At 42.0% G+C, this 18,299-nt stretch overlaps 1 protein-coding gene across 4 annotated transcripts in view; it reads left to right on the top strand.

The window, feature by feature from the left end:
• The window catches only part of LOC138205310 (rho guanine nucleotide exchange factor TIAM1-like), a 40,292-nt gene that overhangs the window by 15,819 nt on the left and 6,174 nt on the right, over window positions 1–18,299 (top strand). For 2 of the 4 annotated variants that reach the window (XM_069161216.1, XM_069161217.1), the window contains exons 2-16: window positions 1,858–1,945; window positions 2,056–2,974; window positions 3,868–4,324; window positions 4,731–4,903; window positions 5,144–5,368; window positions 6,326–6,511; window positions 7,862–8,008; window positions 8,172–8,246; window positions 8,440–8,610; window positions 9,281–9,385; window positions 9,842–9,923; window positions 10,153–10,239; window positions 10,995–11,207; window positions 11,708–11,808; window positions 17,102–17,287. In XM_069161216.1, the coding sequence (XP_069017317.1) occupies window positions 2,066–2,974; window positions 3,868–4,324; window positions 4,731–4,903; window positions 5,144–5,368; window positions 6,326–6,511; window positions 7,862–8,008; window positions 8,172–8,246; window positions 8,440–8,610; window positions 9,281–9,385; window positions 9,842–9,923; window positions 10,153–10,239; window positions 10,995–11,207; window positions 11,708–11,808; window positions 17,102–17,287 (3,117 nt within the window). In that variant the 5' untranslated portion in view covers window positions 1,858–1,945; window positions 2,056–2,065. Of the gene's footprint in view, window positions 1–1,857; window positions 1,946–2,055; window positions 2,975–3,867; window positions 4,325–4,730; window positions 4,904–5,143; window positions 5,369–6,325; window positions 6,512–7,861; window positions 8,009–8,171; window positions 8,247–8,439; window positions 8,611–9,280; window positions 9,386–9,841; window positions 9,924–10,152; window positions 10,240–10,994; window positions 11,208–11,707; window positions 11,809–14,589; window positions 14,644–16,958; window positions 16,983–17,101; window positions 17,288–18,299 lie in introns of those variants that run through there. The other 2 variants (XM_069161219.1, XM_069161218.1) reach the window with 2 other exon arrangements.

Raw genomic sequence — 18,299 nt, 5'->3', positions numbered from 1 at the left:
TTAAGAACTTCTCATGGCCACATTCTCTTAAATGTGTTCTTCTGTCTGAAACGTTTCCTTGAAAATCATTATTGTTATCTCTTTTAAAAGAGAAACAGTTTGCTGATTCATCATGAATCCTGCTGCAAAAACAATTCTACTTAACCACACAAACAGCCACTGATCAGTCTGTTTTTCATTTAATGTGCTGACTTAGTCGTGGCTGAGTGGATTAGTCTATCTATTGCACCACTAATTTCATTGTGGTCTCATGTGAGTTTGAGTGTAAATTAATTGTGTACAGTTTTGCTTCCCACTCCTCTGATCAGTTTTGAGTTTCCCCAGACTTCGATACTGCTTTTCTTCATGTAAATAGAAAAAAAGGTAAATAACAGAAAATGTACAGTCACAGTAATTGGTAGTTTTGTTGCACTTCTACATGACTCCAAATTAATCCGCTAGACTTCACAGCTGAACAAATGATGATTGATGTGGTTTCTGAACTGAGGAGACCACATCTTACTGAAGCTCCTCATCACTGCTTAAAGCCTTAATTACATATTCATTTCTGGTCAACTTCAGATAATATTAACATATCAGAACTCTCCTATAATAGGAGAAACCTCATCTACAAATACTGCTTGTTACATCAGGGCTTTGTTTCCATCCAGGGATGACAACTGCAGAGCCATTAAACTTTAACCTTACAAAAATAACAAATGAAGAGTATTGTGTAGGGAAAGGTTCAAACAAGCCTAAAAGTAGCCAATGGTGTAATGTTTGTTCTTGCATTTTGTAAGCATGTTTGTGCCCCTCAGTGAATCTGGTTTCCTGTAATGAGAGCAGTGGTATTTCCTCGTTCTCCCTCCTTTTTTTATTTGCCGTTATTATTTTTTTTTCCTCCAAATGAAATGGACAGTAAACTGCAGGGTTACATGAAAAATAAGCAGACTTCATCAACATCAAAGGTTGTGTATTACAGTATCAGTGAGGGATGGTGAGCAGATAGAAAAAAAGATGGGAAAGGGAGGAACATGGCAGAAAAACAGGGTCAGCTCCAGTTTACGTAACGCCCCTCTAAGCCTGAGTGCATGCAGCAGCAGAGGGTTCGGTCTCGCACTGGGTTGCATCAGCTACACACCCACGCACACAAACCCCCCCCCCCCCCCCCCCCCCGCGCCCCCCTCCCCCCAAAGGATCTGTCCTAAAAGGAGGAGAACACATCAGGAGGAACAACAGCGGTTAGTTAATCTTCTGTCCCATCTGTTGGGGGTCCCAGGCATGGAAAAGGACTGTTTTTAAAACAGGCTGTCCAGCCTAAAGGCCGGTAAATAGACTCCAAATGTGCACTATGGTGAAAACTTCTGCACCCTCCTGCTGCTCCCGGTTCTCTATAATGCAGGAGGTAGTGCCTGAGAACAAACAAACACAACACAAAATGGAAGGTTCCCCTCAGCTCTGAATAACTCCTGTTTAGTGAGGCTGTCACCGTGTTCATACTGTCATTACGTAGCCTCCACTTCAAACCTCTGTGCATATTGAAAGGGGCGGAGTGGGTCAATTCCTCTGTCAATCCAAGGGTAGTGTTTGCCCATCTGACTTCATCAAAATATTGTCTTTTTTGGGGGATGGTAAGTGATGAAGAAGCAGCACAGAAAGCCAAGTCAAGGTATATTTACTCCACTATTCTGCTTTCCTTATTTTCTTCTTTTTCTTGTGACCATTCGTCAGTCTTGGCTGGCAACAACCAGCCCACTTCACAACTTTACATATTGATATTTTCTTGAAGCACAAGCCCATAACTAACTCTAGTGGTATACAGAATTTGAAGCAAACATTGCACAAATTTGTAATAATTTCTCATCTTGTGTTTTTCAGAGCTTTGTGGATTGTACCAGCAGCCGAAGGAGCAAACTGTCTGAAGATCCAGTGACAAAATGCCAGAGAAATCATTACAATCCTGCAGGTAGGCCTACATTTAGGTACAATTAGATGTCTGTTATAAATGATGCATTATGTTCCTGTATTCCACGATCTTTGGACGTTTATTTAAGCTGTATTTCCCCTTCCATTCAGTCTCTGAATCATGGGAAATGCCGAGAGCCAGAACGGGGACCATGCCTTCTACGGTAACGGACGTGGCTATTTGTCACGTAAGCACATGTCTCGGTCGCTTCGCATCTCCAACAAGCAGTCCAGACGCTCCCGCCATGCTTCATCAGGGAAAATAGAGCACAGGAACTCTGAGACGAGCACACGTTCAAGTAGCACCCCCAGCATCCCACAGTCCCTGGCTGACCATGGCCTGGAGCCCTTCAACGAAACCAATATCCTCCCAGACTTTGGAAGCCCCATTTGGGTGGACCGTGTGGCCATGAATCTGCGGCCTGTGTCCTTTCACAATGACCTGACCAATCCCTCAGTACACATGAATACAATGCACATAACCCTACCTGGTCCCATGGCAGAGGAGATGCAGGATGAGGACGTGTACACAGGCGAGGTAAAGTACCTCCAGAAAACCCAGGACTGCTCCAAAGAGACCGTCAGCTTCAAGAAGAGGTCTAAATCTGCAGACATGTGGCGCGATGACAGCCTGGAGTTCTCCTTGTCTGATGTCAGTCAAGATCACTTGACCAGCACGGAGGAGATCATAGACATGGCCAACGAAAGGGACTTCACTGACTGCGAGGGTGCGCTTCTGTCCAGCCCCGCAGACTCTGCAGACAGGGCGAACTCCCTGGACGAGCTGTACAGCCAAACGAGTCCTGGCCGCAGGCAGACCCATGGGCGCTATGCCAAGTGGCACGACACCAACAGGGCTATCAGGGAGGGTGAGGATGATAAGATGCTCTCCCCGTCTGAGGAGGACGGGAACACCTATGGTGCATACACACTTCCCTGCCGGCGTTCCCACTGCCTGTCCGAAGGCCTGAGCAGCCACCAAGCAGCAATGTGTGCCAGTATGCAGGGCAGGAGGGCTCAGACTATACAGGTAAGAGCTGGAGGAATTTCACAGGGCTCTTTTACACCAATAAGTTGGCTCATATAAATGTGACACAGTTAATAGACACAGAACAATCCATCCAATCCCAAACTGTTTAAGATGTGTCATGGGTATGAAACGCTGTGCTGAATCTTAATGTAGTCTAGTGGCATCAGCAGTAAGACAGCTCCCTTTATTCACTTTTCTTTCCGCCCCATTGTATCTGAGCATTTCCGATGCTGCATTCACCTCACGGAAAATAAGCTGCTGAAACAGATTAAGAGTAGAAAGAACCCTTGTGTTTCTCGTTTCCTGATGAAACTGTTGTTTTTTTCTTGGGAGATGAGACCGCTGTGACGGGAGGGGGGTGGGCACTGCTTAAAGTCACTCCCCATTAGAAATGCTTTGGTCCTTTGTTATGATAATGAGGGGAGGCCTGTGGAGGAGTGTAACAGTAAAACGTGTATGGTGGCCCTGTCACTACGGGGCACCGTCAACCCCGGTGAATGGAGCTGTGGAGCGCATGATTGGGTCATGTGACCAGATGGAGATACCAAGCGCCGTGTAACCCCCTTCATCTCCCAGGAGCCTTTAGCCATGTGGGTAGGAAAGGGCAGACCCTGCGGTGCCACAGGGAGGGCAGGCTGTACTTGTACAACAGCAGACATTTTGCTTTAAAGCAGAAGCTCACGATTAAGCAACCCATGGGCTCTCGTTGGGCCTCTATAGTCACTGTTTTTGCAGCACTTGGGCATTGCAAGAGTGGCTCTATCCTGTATCTACAGATGCTGCATAGCTGTCAGTCAGGGTAGGAGTTGTTGTTAACCTTCTGCCATCGTAGTCATGAAGAAAATGTGGCTGCCATGCCATCTCACCTGTCTCGCGCTTCTGCCACAACTCAGGATGTCACAGCCGGCGAGGGCAGCGAATATGAGGACAGCGGCATCGACGGGGTGACGGCGGAGGCAGAGCACCAGTCTCGACGCTACAAGACAATGTCAGCCTCCTTCTCCGTGTGCTCGGTGCACGGCAGGAACATGTTCGCTGGCAGCGACAGTGGCAGCAGCAGTGGTGGCGGCGCCAGCGAGTGCGTGCAGGGAGTGTACGAAAACTTTCGTCAGGAGCTCCAGATGAGCTCCTGCCAGACGGAGAGCTTGGAGGAGGCGGGGTCCGCCCTGAGTGATGAACAGAGCACCATGAGCTCCGCCTACCAGTCTGACCTGTTGCTCAGCGTTGTCCAGGGGATGGTGCGTAAAGCTGGCAAGCTTGCTGTCAAGAACTTCCTTGTCCATAAAAAGAACAAGAAAGTGGAGTCAGCCACAAGGCGCAAGTGGAAGAGTTACTGGGTTTCCCTCAAAGGTGTGTAGTGCCATTAAAATAGCCATAACATTCACGCTTTATTTCATAATCCCAGTGATTCAACACGTCTTTGACGCCGTTTATCTTTTTGATGATATACATTAGCTTATGCACAAATACTTAAAATCATTAATACTTCAACCAAGCTGTAATTGTAAATGATACAGACCTCATTTAAAGTGTTTTGGTCGTGACAGAAATCAAATTCATATCCTGCTGCTCATGATGCCTTTCTCGGTGTCGAGTCAGATATGCTGCACTTCTTAATGTTGGCCACTGGAGAGCAGAATTAAATAGCTTGAGAAAACCTGGCTTTTGAAAAGAAAACATGAGGATTGTTGTTATTCTTTCTTTAAAGCCAGCAAGGGTCTGTTCTGTCAAGTAATGGATCTCTTTGGTTTACCAGGTTGCACTCTGTTCTTCTATGAGACCGATGGCCGTTCGGGGATTGACAACAACAGTATTCCCAAACATGCCATCTGGGTAGAGAACAGTATTGTCCAAGCTGTACCAGAGCATCCCAAAAAGGACTTTGTGTTTTGCCTCAGCAATTCCCTGGGAGATGCTTTTCTGTTCCAGGTAAGAAAATGCTTACAAGTCACCTGGTCTTTAACAAGTGCAAAATCTCCTGTGGACAAACAATAGCTCGACCTATATCTGGTGTTTTCTGTCCTTACATGCTCTTTTAAATTCTGGCTTGTTATTATAATAAGCCGTGAATCAAAACGGCAAAAGAAAATAAGGCACTTTTTTATTTTGAATGTCAATTAGCGTGCGTGCTGTTTAACCTCTGACCTTTCACTGTCTGTACCCATGCAGACCTGCAGCCAGACGGAGCTGGAGAACTGGATCACGGCTATCCACTCGGCATGTGCCACTGCCGTCGCCCGGCAGCATCACAGAGAGGACACAGTTCGGCTGCTTCGTGCCGAGATCAAGAAGCTGGAGCAGAAGATCGACATGGACGAGAAGATGAAGAAAATGGGGGACATGCAACTGTCTGCTGTCACTGACACCAGGAAGAGGAAGACGATCCTGGATCAAGTAGGTTTCATAGTCCTTTCTTTCTTAAGAGTTAAAGTGGGAACAAACCTGTTTGCTCTGCTCCAGGTTGAACTTGAGCTTCCCTTAAGAAGCGAATAATGCCCAAGATGTTTTTCCACTAATACTGGTCCATGGCTTTAGAGATGATACCAATTATTTTAAGAAGATCAAGTTGTGTATTGTTTGCTGAATTACAAGTATCACATGTGAGTCTGTATTTCAATATCAGTATCCTCATGTTGTCATCATGCAAGAAACAGGAGGTAGCCAGAGAAGCAGAGAGATGTAACCGGTTTCAGAGGTATCATCTGTTCGACGCTGCTGACACTACACATTCATCAGCCACCAGATTTTGTTTTCTTTTTTCCTTTTTAACACGGTGTTCAGTTGGCAACAGTCAATAGCTTGCCATTCTAGCAATTCATTGCAAAGCTCTGATTGTCTTTGATAGGTCTGTTTACAGAGAGGGGAGATGGGAGATCAAATGGCCTTTGTTTGGTCACTTAGGTAGTGCCTGGTTGGATCTGTTCTGTTTGGCAGTGTCAGGTTTCAAATTGTGCCAAGCTGAATGGATGTAGGTCTGCTCCTTAGGAAGCTGAAACGCTCCCAGCCTCTATCTGCCAGTGGAATGTGCAGTATTGTTTTTTTCTCGTCTCTGGGCTACTTGGCAGTAATACAGAGCCCTGCGCTATGGCGCTTGCCACCTCTTCCAAAAACCAGTGCAGGACCATGACTGGGAGGGGATGGCCCATTGAATAATCACAATATCCTGCTCTACTGCCCCAGTAAACATCAAACCATTAGGCACAGAGAGAGCAGGTTGGCAACACTTTGAGAAAACTGCTAACAGAGCTTCTGGGGAGGAGAATGGATGCTCCATCTTGGTCTGAATTTGACAAATGAGAGCCTTGATGAACTATTAACTGGATGTGTTGTTGTGTCTCTTTCGCCTTGTAGATCTTCCTGTGGGAGCAGAACCTGGAGCATTTTCACATGGATCTGTTTCGCTTTAGGTGCTACCTGGCCAGCTTGCAAGGTGGAGAGCTGCCCAACCCCAAACGCCTCCTGGCGTTCGCTTCTCGCCCCACAAAGCTGGCAATGGGCCGACTGGGTATATTCTCAGTCTCCTCCTTTCATGCACTGGTAAATATCTTCTCTTTGCTTTTTAATGTTTATTAAATGCCCTAATTTAATCTGGTAAAACACCATTGAGATTTTCTTTTCTACAACATCTTAAGTTAAGATGCTTTTACATTTTTGTGCCTTTAGGATGAGCCATTACAAATTGGTAAAATTGGTAAATATTTAAAAGGACTAATATCTGGCTCAAATATACTTCAGCAACATTAACTGTAGCTGTTGCAGGGATCCAACCTGTGGGATGATCTCTCTGAACACTGTGCTGGTCTTCTATTTATTAAAGTTCATTGGATTTTAAGGGCAGCAACATATTGTATCTCCCTCAAAATATACTGTTGCATCACTGCGTACATCTCCAGGCTCTCCTGGCAGGACAATTGATTCCAGAAACTAAAATGCATCGTGTCAAACCACATTTTTCCCCAATGACTGTTATTTTGGAGCCTGGGTCTCATACAGGGCACCCATTCGTGAGGTTTTAGGTCAGTTTTGGCCTCCCACTGCAGCACCAAGGTTCTATGCTTCCCATATAAAAGCACTGGTAATAGATTTGATTTTTAGAGATGTTTTCACAGATCAGCAAGATACTTTTTTCCCACACCGTCACCAACACAGTGCTGCAGAGCAGGTGGGTGTTTGAGCTGCCAGATAGTAGTTTGGGATTTCTAAGAAAAGACAATTGTGGAAAGCTTTCCTACACTTTCACTCCTCTGTAATTTGCCCATTTCCACATTCATGAATACTTGTATCAGCACTATGTCTAAAAAGGCCTGTGAAGCGTTGACAAGTCAGAAGAATGAAGGGCCCCTTGAAGTTAAGAGCCCGCTTGCTTCTACAGGCAAAGTGCTGTTATGATGGCTACTTCAGCATATTTAAAAAAAACGCTTTCCTTTTACTTCTTCTCAGGTGAGTAGATTAAATGCCATGTTTGTAAAAAGTCCAGTGCTCATGTCTGTAACAGATGTGACCGCTCTGTCTATATGTTCACTATTTATCCCAGTAAGGACCCCTTTTTTCATTTTATTTAATCATACAGATCAGTTAAGCTGCAAGTAATTTCTCACTTACAGCATTTTTTTCTTTTCACAGAAAACTTGATGATAATAAATATTTTGTAGTGTGGTAATGTTTGTGCTTATATGTTTTACACAATTTAAACATCCCTTCCTTCATGTTGCCTTTATTTCTGGCTTACGTTGTTCTTTTATGTTATTTATATGCTATATTTATTAAATCCTTAATGGTTGTGCACTCATGGCTACAAAATGTGAGTTGACGTGAGGTTAAAGAGATTGTTGTGCATGTCTCCATTTGATCAGTTTTAGCCCCAACTGGCCTGTTATGTTTTCGCAGGTGGCAGCTCGCACTGAGACCGGAGTGAGAAGGCGAACACAGGCCATGTCTCGTTCCTGCAGCAAGCGCAAGAGCAGGTTCTCTTCCCTCTGGGGTCTCGACACTACCTCAAAGAAAAAGACAAAAGCTCACCCCACTGTCAGCCAGGTCTGTGAGGTTTTCTAATGTCATACCAACAGTTTTTAACATTTTCAAGCATCAATAGAACTAACTTGACCACACAAAGATTTCTTTGCACTTTCTTCAAGTATCCGTTCTCAACAATTCTGTATGACGCATGACAACTTTACCTTCATTTTGCCATCGGCAGGTCTTTGCTGATGGTGACGAGCCAGTGAAAAAGTCCATGGAAGGCATGTATGTTGATCCTGCAAAGGAAAACACAGTAAGGAGAAATTACTCAACAAAATCTTGAGTCAATATGATGTCAATGACATATTAGCCCACTATGCATCCTGAGTCAGCAACAGAACAGAGGCCCGGAGGTTATAACCATGACAGTTACTCAAAGTGCAGGTAAAGATAATTCACTTTGGAAAATGATTGTGTTTACATACTTTTAATGTCTATGTTCAAAGAAAAGCGAGGAGGGAACTGTGAAAAGCCTTCCACGACCCAGCACGGACAGTGACATCTGGGTCCCTGACCACCTCACTCCCTCCTGGGTGTGTCTCCCAAATGACCAGCCAGTGTTGACCATCATCCAGCCAGGGGAGTCTGCACTGTGTGTCCTTGAAACCATCTGCAAGGTAACAGCGCCCAGCCTCCTGATCTGACCCGACACGACCCACGGTTCACATTTTTTGCACGACAATTCAATGACATTTTATTTATATAGCACCAAATCACAACACAACAGGTACATTCAGGGAACTTAACAGAGTAAAGTCTTCACAACACAACTATACAACATTATACAGAAGAACCAAACAATTCAAACAATTCCCACATGAGCATCTGGGAGGGAAGGAAAACCTTCAGCAGTGGAAAGCAAAAACTCACTTTTAACAGGAAGAAACCGGCAGGACCAGGCTCAGAGGCGGGCAGTTATCTGCTTCGACTGGTTGGGGTGAGGGGAGAGCAGAGAGAGAAAAGAACAGCATAGAGATCCAAGGCATGAACTGTTGGTGGGGCCAGAAATTGCAGACCAGAGACGTGCAGGACCAGAGATATCAGCAAAAGAAAGCTCGGATCGAAAATGAGTGAGGGGAACTGCATAGAGAGGCAACAAACGAGAAGCAAAAACTATGGGAGGGAACATGAAGTTAATGCGATGTAAAACATAAAGATGCATTCATAGGCCTTCTGAAGTGAAAGCTACTGTCTGGCTTGTTATAACATGGTAATAAAACTCTTAAAAACGAGCATTTATTATGATGTTTGATAAATATCCTTTCTCTTTTTGCTCTCATCCCACAGGCTCATCATCTCGATTCCACCAAACACTACTTGCGACTCAAACTCCTTATCGAAAACCAAGTTCAATTCTACATTCCCAAACCAGAGGAGGATGTATGTGACCTGGTAAGTAACTGCCCTTTTTTTTTAACCTGGTCCTCCCCCTCTTTTTATCCCAGACATTTAAAGATTATAAAGTTCAAGAAACAAATTTAAAGAAATGGCAGTAATTTGCATGAGAATGTGTTTGGAAACACAATAAGCAAAACAGCCATAAGAGAATTAGAACTAAGCTTTGTATGTTTAGCCTTTTGATTTCCCGTTCTCTGTAAAGAACCAGCTGCCTAAGAGAACCAGGCACCAAAGCGTATTCATGCAGAGCCTTGATAAACAATATCTGTCGCGACTTTTGTGTTTACATCATCTAATCATGACACAGCAAAGAGCATTCTGCAGAAAGACTCTGCTGGAGCTGCTTTGTCTAAGAATACAGAAAATTACTGCCATCAATAACCCACCCACAAGAAAAAAGTAGGCTGTGAGTTCATGATTTATATAATAACTTTTTTTTGTTCTTCGCAGCTTTACAAAGAAATTGAGCTCTGTTCCAAAATAACAAAAGTAATCCAGTTTGACAGAGATGAATCCTGCATGATTGGTTATGGTAAGTCCAATTTTTGTTTTAAGATGCTGTAATGAAGTCGGTATCAAACATTTCACATGGGGTGGTGGTGTTTAGAGCGCAGAAATGGCTTTTCTTTGACTTACACATGGCCGCTGTTTTTTCAGACTATTCCCATTTGTGCTGCACAAATCCCTCTGATGTATTTTATGACTCATTGTCTCTGTCTTCTCCACTCCTTTTTTCTCAACCTTTTCCTTTTCCTCCCCAGGTTTCTCCATTTCGGTGGTGGAGGAGGACGGAGTACAGCAGCTCTACATCACTGATGTGAAGGCAGGGGGATTAGCCTTCGCTAAAGGTTCATTACACTTCATTTCTGTCAAATGAAAATCTCTAAAACACTCAATTTGAGTTTCAATGAGGAACAAATTAAAAGAATATGGGTTGTATGTGCTGTTTTTCAGTGTTTTTCAAGTTATACTCAAAACTGTTTCTCCCTCCATCGTCAAAAGACATTTTCCTTTGCTTCTCTTTAAAAATGTACCAGCACATGTTTATTCAACAAATACGGAAGGTTTTAGAGGACACGGCAGTTCTCAAGGGTGTTGATTACTACACACACACACACACACACACACACACACACACTGCCTCATTGGTCTTGATGAAGGATAATGCTGAATATGACACTTCACCACAGCTGCTTCACATTGCTACCCCTGCAGTCAAGCTAAGACTAGAGGGTTGAATAATGTCAAAATATCATGGAGGAGTTAGTCATAGTGCAGGTTCTGCAGAGCGCATGCAGTGATGCTGTGCAGCAAAATGTAAGATACCTGCAGTGTCAGCAGCTGACATTTTACAAGGCATGAAGAAGAGGGTCAGACGTGTGTCTGAAATGCAAGGACAAAAAACAGATCTGAAATGGTCCACAAAGTTGTATTTTGACTTTGAATGTTCTTCTACTTCCTTACAATAATGTAATTTTAATATCCAATATAAGAGATTAATGTTACTGTCTCATGTTAGGGGGGTTAGTGAATGTTTGTCTAGTGGATGGAGGAATGGCAGGTGGTACATTGAATCAAAGCTGATTGTGTTCCCACTTTGCAGGTTTAAATGCAGGAGATGAAATACTCCAGCTGAACGGAAAAGACTCTCACAGTCTCAATTTCTCCGACATGAAGGCGGCATTCTCTCAGGCCTCGCTGACTTTAACGGTCAACACTCTGCCATCTGTGGAGCGCCGTCAGCTCTGCTACTTGCCGCCGCGCCGCTCAGATGCAGAGGAAGATCTCTACACTGATATTTTCTCCCAGAGTCAAGGTGACGAGAGCTGTCCAATACAGCCATCTTGATATCTTGGATCCCTTACTTATTTAAATCTACACAGGGTAACTTGGGACAGGTATATTTACGGGTATATTTTGTTAGCAGAGGTAACTAAAAATTTTTTTAACTCTGAATCAATCCACCTGGAGTGTAATCATGTAAAGCCAAAAGATGCTAAAATTTAAAATCAAAGCTTGAGATTTGCCTACTTTTGCTTGTCTGATCCTTAAGACAAGCAAAAGCAGGCAAATCTCAAGCTTTGATTTTAATTTTTTTTAGAAGGTTTCTCCCCATCATAGTTAGTTACATTAGGTTTAAACAAAGTGAATGTACAGTGCTCAGAGCCTCCTATCCTCCCAAATTAAGACAAAGTATTGCAGGCCCTCTTTGTGCATACATTTGAAAAGGTCTAAATAACATGCAAGGAAATATCTTCTTTAGAGACAAAATACTGTTTAAAAAAAGTTTATAGGTGACTGTTTTGTTTGTTGCAGAGGAAATCCTGGATGATGGAGTGGGACTGTTGCTGGAGAGCTCAGGAGACAGCCTGGATGACGACTGTGACATCTTCAGTGAGCTTGATGAGTGTCGAAAGGTAAGAGCAGAATTTCTTTTATATGTTCCTTTTTTTTTGTGGAGTCTGAGTATCATCGCAGACAACATCTGAAAGCATGTCTTTCATATAATACGCTGGCTCCTTGTCCTTCACATCAAAAAAACATTCATGAACATTTTGCTTCATCACAGTTTCAGTCACCATCCATTACTGGCTCACTTTATCTTGTGCATTAGGAAAGCATTGCATTGTCCATATTTTACGTTAGGGTGTTAACTTCACGCTTCCCAATACAAGTCTGTATCGTGTTTCTCTTTTCTCCTTTTGACCCACAGCTTTAACTGAATTTAGTAGCTTCAGAAATAATGATATCAGAGGGACTTAAGAAGGGAGCACATCTTATTCACTTCGAGACTCGAGAGAAAGCGGTGCATTCCCTTTGAATACAACAGCCAAGTGATGGATGAGTCTTTGATTAAGCTTGCATTGTAATTGCTTGATTATGTGAGGTTGTTAAGATCAGGTAATGAATGGAGGTTTGTTCATTTTCACTCAAAATGAACACAGAAATAAATTACAAAAGAAAGCACAGAGCATGACTGTCAAGAAAAACAAATAACAACAAAATATGAATGACTGACATTGGGACTGACTTTTCCTAACAAGGTGTTTTATATTTTTTTTATGTTGAGTAAAAAAAATAAATTAAAAAAAAAACTCTGTCATTAAAGCAGCAGATTTGAATCCTCCCTCTCTGTAACTGACTTCAAAAGGATAACTGGGCTCCTGACAATGAAAGGCTGTATGAAAGCATTATGTCTTTTTGTAGATTAGTGTCTCAACATTTGATTCCTTCATTATTTCTCATTGTACCAACTTCATTTAAAGGCTCATTGGGAAAAATACTAATTATCAATGTGAGGTCCTTAATCATCCCACTTGCCCTTCAAATTCTAGACTGTCTTGTTTATCTGTTCTCTTTTAATCTCCTCATTTAACTTCTCTTATTTAAGGGGCTGCGATTAATCAAACATTGTATCAGTTCTGGTTAATTGCTTGTGTGAAATTAATGATATTATGGAAATTAGAGCAAATTAGGGTATGGATTAAGGATATGAGCAAAATAAGAAAAAGATATCAGTCCATCATAGTGGTGGTTCAGGTGGTGCTCCTGTGGCCTGATGTTTGAAAATAAACTATGAATTGAATGGTTTAATTTTTAAGATTGGGACTGTCTTTGTCTTGTAGTGTTGTAACTGTGAAGTCAAATTATTTGAGCAGCACTCAGAGATGAGTGAAGATGTCAGTCTTTGTATCTGAGATGTGGTCATGATGTCTAGATTGGCACCAACAGCTTGTTAATAGCAGATCAAAATGATCCAAATGTCTGTTCATTGATTTTGGTTTTGGGCTGTGTTTGAAAAGTGTCCGCCTCGTCTGTGGCATTACTTCTTATTGCAACAGCTGTTTCTGCAGTAGGTAAAAACTAACTCTAAACAAGATGGGAGTTTTTTTTGTCCCGATATGATATTGTGCCTATAAAATGTACCCTTTCAGTGATTTACTCTCAAAGTAAATGAGTCGTTGCTATTTATAACCCCGTTCACGCCTTGTCGATTTTTTTTTTTTTTTTTTTTTTTTTTTTTTCATAAAATTTGTGCTTTAAAACACAGACAGATCTTTTTGTCATTGCACTCAAGAGCAAAATTTCATCATAATCTTGTTGTAATAAAGCTATTTTACTTGTTGTTTACTTGTTCTGGGATGTATTTTGCTCCTCACATTGTACAGTTGTTGGGCTTTCATCAAAGATAGCCAGAGCAAGGACTTTTGTACTGGCTGACAATTTCTGCACTGGGTTTGGGCTGGATAGAGAAGAGTTCAGTGCAGCTACTAGACAACTCTGTTTTGTTATAGCCTTCACTACCACTGTGATGCTCTCAATGTACAAATGTGTGGTCTTTTTTTTCAGGGTATTCTTGTGAGGAATTCTGGGAAAAGTTGAAATATGATACACAAGAAAAAAAAAGTCTTGTGATTCAGTTGTTAAATAAATCCTGGAGTCTCTAAATCCAAATGTGCGATAATATATATATATATATATTTTTTTTTTGCTATCACTGAAGCATTTCATTGGCTTGTGATATAATCACGAACCAATTTTCCGATTTGATTTATTACTTATTATTAAGCACATTTGGGTATGCCTAAGTATTTCCCACTCTTAATTTTCCTCTGACAAAACCTCCCACAGCAGTTTTTCCTGTGCTCCCCCTCCTCTGTAGACTGCCCCTTTGTAGCTTCCCTTCTCCCCTTTTTTCTAAAATCGTGCATTTATATTCTACTGCAGTGTGGCTTACCCAGCCAATCCTGCTCCACCGCAACCTTGAGGAGGATATTCCTTCCCTCCTGCTCGATGCTCTCTCGTTCCGGTCTGGAGGATTATCAAGACTCATTTACAATGCTGCCAGAGTTTGCCAGATCTTCACACTCACACTGTGTGCCTGAGTTTACCCAGCCTGTAGTGAAGAGAGAGAGTCAGGGAGAGAAAACGGCAGAATATCAGTAGACTGTGAAGGCGCAAAAGAAGGGGAGTTGGAAGGCTTGTAAGTACTGGTGGGCGGAGAGGAAGAGGCTGAGCAGCTTCACTCATCCTTCATCACAAACACCCCTTCTCCTTTTTTTTTTTTAAACCGGGAAGACAAGAGGGCTGAGAAATGTGTTGGAGAGGCGCAGTGTAGTCTTGACTCTTTCCCAAGCCTGGAGTCTCTTTACCTGACGCTGACTGTCCGCCTGCACCCGGTTATGTCCGTCCTGAAGTGGAGTAAACAAAGCAAGCGCTCCTCAGACTCCATCCATGACATGCTGCATCTGGTGAGATTACTTCCATGTCTCTCTTTTCTTTACCTGGATAGCTCTTGCTGTAATAGCTGTTGTCTTAACTCACTAAGAGAAAACAAAACACATTTCCTTCTCGGCGTTTGTTTCACTCATCTTCTCGGCTGCTACACAGACAACGGGAAGCTGTGACTCACCGTTGTGTCGCAGAGTTACCTTGTAATCACTGGAGAGCTCCACAAGATGCCAAAATAAAAACAGTGCGTGTAGGAGCCGAGTCTCTGTAGGTCTGACCCCACAGGACTTGGACTTTGACAAACTACTCTGACCGTTGTTGCAGTGAGTGACTGTGGAGAGCTTTCTCTCCTGGCACCTCAGGCTGTGATCTCAAGCTTCTGTCCACTTCAGAAAGCAGACATGCAGTCTTGTCTGTATTCCATCAGTGCTCTCGTGCTTTGAAACGGTTCTTAATCTATATTTTATCCTCTAGGAGAAATCATCTGTCATCTCAGAGTTTTTTCCACTGATTTACATATTGTTTATTTAATGTGATATTGAAAGCTTTGATCACCCCTTCTCTGTTCTTTCTCTTCTTTCTGTTATGTCATGACAGTTCATGCATCCAAAGCTGCCATAGTGATAATTAGTCCAGATTGTGAAGACTGTGACTGGGCTGTGATTGCCTAACTACGCTCTGTAAAACTTGATGAATTCAGTTAACAAAATGTGTAGAAAAGTATCAGATTTAAATGCAGATTTTTCCCATCTATTTATTCATTGCACCCTTGTAATGTGTGCTTGTTTTTCTATCTTTGCATTTTGGGTTTCTTTGCATCTGTTTGGGTTGCATATGCAGTATCTCATCACATCAGTAAAACATTGAAGAAACCTTGTGACCTTGCATGTTTTTGTTGGATGCTAATGGTGCAAGTTTTAATTCATTTCTTAGGCAGATTGTTTGGTGGAAAAACATAGTGGACGCATATTCAGCAGTAGATTTATTAATAAATTGATGTTTTGGGGAAATAGAAATTTGTCAGGCAACTTTATGATTGAAAACCACTCTACATCCAAATGGTTTTACCAGTTTGCATCACCTGTGTTGCAGAAGCTCTTTCACTACAGTTTTAGCTGACATTCTACCTGTGTATTGGTGTAAAATGCATCCATTTGCAGACATTATGGCACTTCCTAGTTCATCTGTTGCTGTGGGAGCTGCCTGATTATTTTGGGAAACCTTGTCAAGAGGGACAAATGCTTTCATGCCTCACATTTGAGTGTCTGATTAGATAACAACGCTGATAACTACTGCCATTTGCAAAGCTGCACGAGAAGAGCTGTGGCTGCTATTGGATAACAAGGTATTCTTGTTATATTCTGTGACTATTTTGTAGATTTTTTTTTTTTAATCATTTTAGTATCATAGACAGGAACATCATCTACTTATTGTGGTGAATATAAACACAATATTTAGCATTTTTCTGTGAAATGAACTAGGCAGTTTTGCTTCTGCATTAATTTTATGCATAGAAACATTGAATATTAAAAACACAAAGTTGTTTTGATGCCGTTAAATGTGTAGTCTGACAGTGGGTCAGATCTTAATTAAGATTATTCTTGTGTGAGAATTGTAACATCCCATCTGCAGGATACAGTGCAGCTGCCTGCATGCTATATTATTATTTCCCAGAAGAGCTTGTAGGTGTGGCAGAATAAATTGCTTCTGTCTGGCCCATAAAACTCTATTTATTACGAACCAGGGGATTCTCAGCTCCCTGTTATAACCAAATAACCGGGACATCTAGCAGGTGTAGATATCAATGAGGGCATCATTGTTTGCTCTGTGCGACTTTCTAAGTTCATATTTTTTGTATCTACTTTAAGACGTCATAAACTGCAATAAGGTTGTGATGGATATGAACAGAGGTCTCAGTTTTCTGTTTGTATTGATGTAAAAAGCCAAAATGTCTTTTTTTTTTTCTTTTTTTTTTTTTTGGAAGGCTGTATTAATTCAGCCATGGAGACTGTTTCTGAGTGGGGTTTATTTCTGTCCTAAATGATAGTCTAATGCACATCAGGGCTGGTCACCACGGCAACAGATACCGTATGTGCAAAGACACTGTAGTGTGTATATTTTGATTCTGCGAAAGAGATGAATCATTACACCAGCGAACCGCCAGTAGGAGGAAAACACCAGGGAAAAGAGGGATGTGAGTGAAAGAGAGAGAGGCGGAAAGTCATTGTTATGACAGACTGAGAATAGACCAAATTAGTGCAAATGATTTTTTTTTAGAGCTGCCTCTTTCCAGGCTGACTCTCTGCACAGTCATGAATCTGCACATCAGTCAGTGCGAAGTGGCACCTACATATTTGAGGTGCTGCTGTGCTGATTGATTTTATATTTGCATATTTCCTTTTATGACCTCAGGTTGGAATTACATAATGTAATCATATTTAAACTCAACACTTATCTGTCTCTTGTTTCTTTTCGCAGAGTACGGAGCAGGTCGCTGCTTTCTGCCGCAGTCTCCATGATATGAATCCCTTGGAGTGCGTGTCCTCGTCGCCGAGCCCGGACTCCCCCTTTCCACCTCCTGCAACTCTCCGACAGCTCTCTGATGCCGACAAGCTCCGCAAAGTCATCTGTGAACTTGTGGAGACGGAACGCACCTATGTCAAAGTCAGTATCAGTCATCTCGCTTGTAAGAGGCAGATGGTGTTTGTGAGTGCTCGTGATCCTCCTGTCCATCAATCTGTGTTTCTGTCTGCCTCTGGTTGTGCTAGCCCTGTGCATTAACTATTCCACATGACCAATCCATATTTATGTGTCCCAAGAGATATGAGGGGGACACAGCTGTGCCCTTGCCTGGATATTGCCTCATCTTTTTTTGCCCGGTATAAATATGGCTCAGTGGAATAACTGGGTTAGGCATGGTATGTAATGGGATAATGTCATGGCTAGCTAAAATATTATACCTCATTACAGGGCGCACAACTATACTTATTATAGAAATCACATTGTGCATGATTGATGGTGTATAGTCCAACCTTCAAAAAAGATAGTTTGATTTTTGCTGGGCCTAATTACTTGCAAATCAACCAGACATATAGCTGCCGTTTATGTTTCTGTGTGCAGTGGTGGGACTTGCATTTAATTGCTAATACAATAAGCCATGGACAAAATAATAGAAAGGACGTTAATGCTGAATTAACTATTAAATCATGAATGCCGCAGTGGTTAGTCACTAATTTGTGTGCTAGCATATATTGTAAGTAATTTATGGACATCATTATGATATCCTTGTTTGTTAGTTTGAGCTCGTGATTGAAGTTGGTCATGGAGTTCGTTTGCCATTACTGTTGTAAATCTTTAAAACATTACTTCTTGTTAATATTTTTTTGTTTTTCAACCAATTTGGACACAGATTATTTGTGCTGTTTAGAGTCTCATGTTACTTTTGATTGCCAGGTATTTGTATTGTTTGTGTAATTAAGGTACCTCAAAATTTGTCCTTTTTTCTTTGGGTGTTAATCTCATAGGATTTCTACAGTTACGCAAAGGTAACTGTTGCCACAGTCACTTATTTAATTGGGTCTCTCCATAACTTTTTTTTTTCCCCATTAAAATGCATGCAGATAAGCATCCACCAGCTTCTCTGGCTTTGATCTTATATGAACTATATTCCCGACTC

The sequence above is a fragment of the Embiotoca jacksoni genome, unplaced genomic scaffold, assembly GCF_022577435.1.
Source record: "Embiotoca jacksoni isolate LCO1_2020_lvr unplaced genomic scaffold, fEmbJac1.0.p SCAF_28, whole genome shotgun sequence".
Classification (NCBI taxonomy): Eukaryota; Metazoa; Chordata; class Actinopteri; family Embiotocidae; genus Embiotoca; species Embiotoca jacksoni.
The sequence above is the reverse complement of the archived record's forward strand: the minus strand, read 5'-3'. Positions and strand labels throughout refer to the sequence as shown.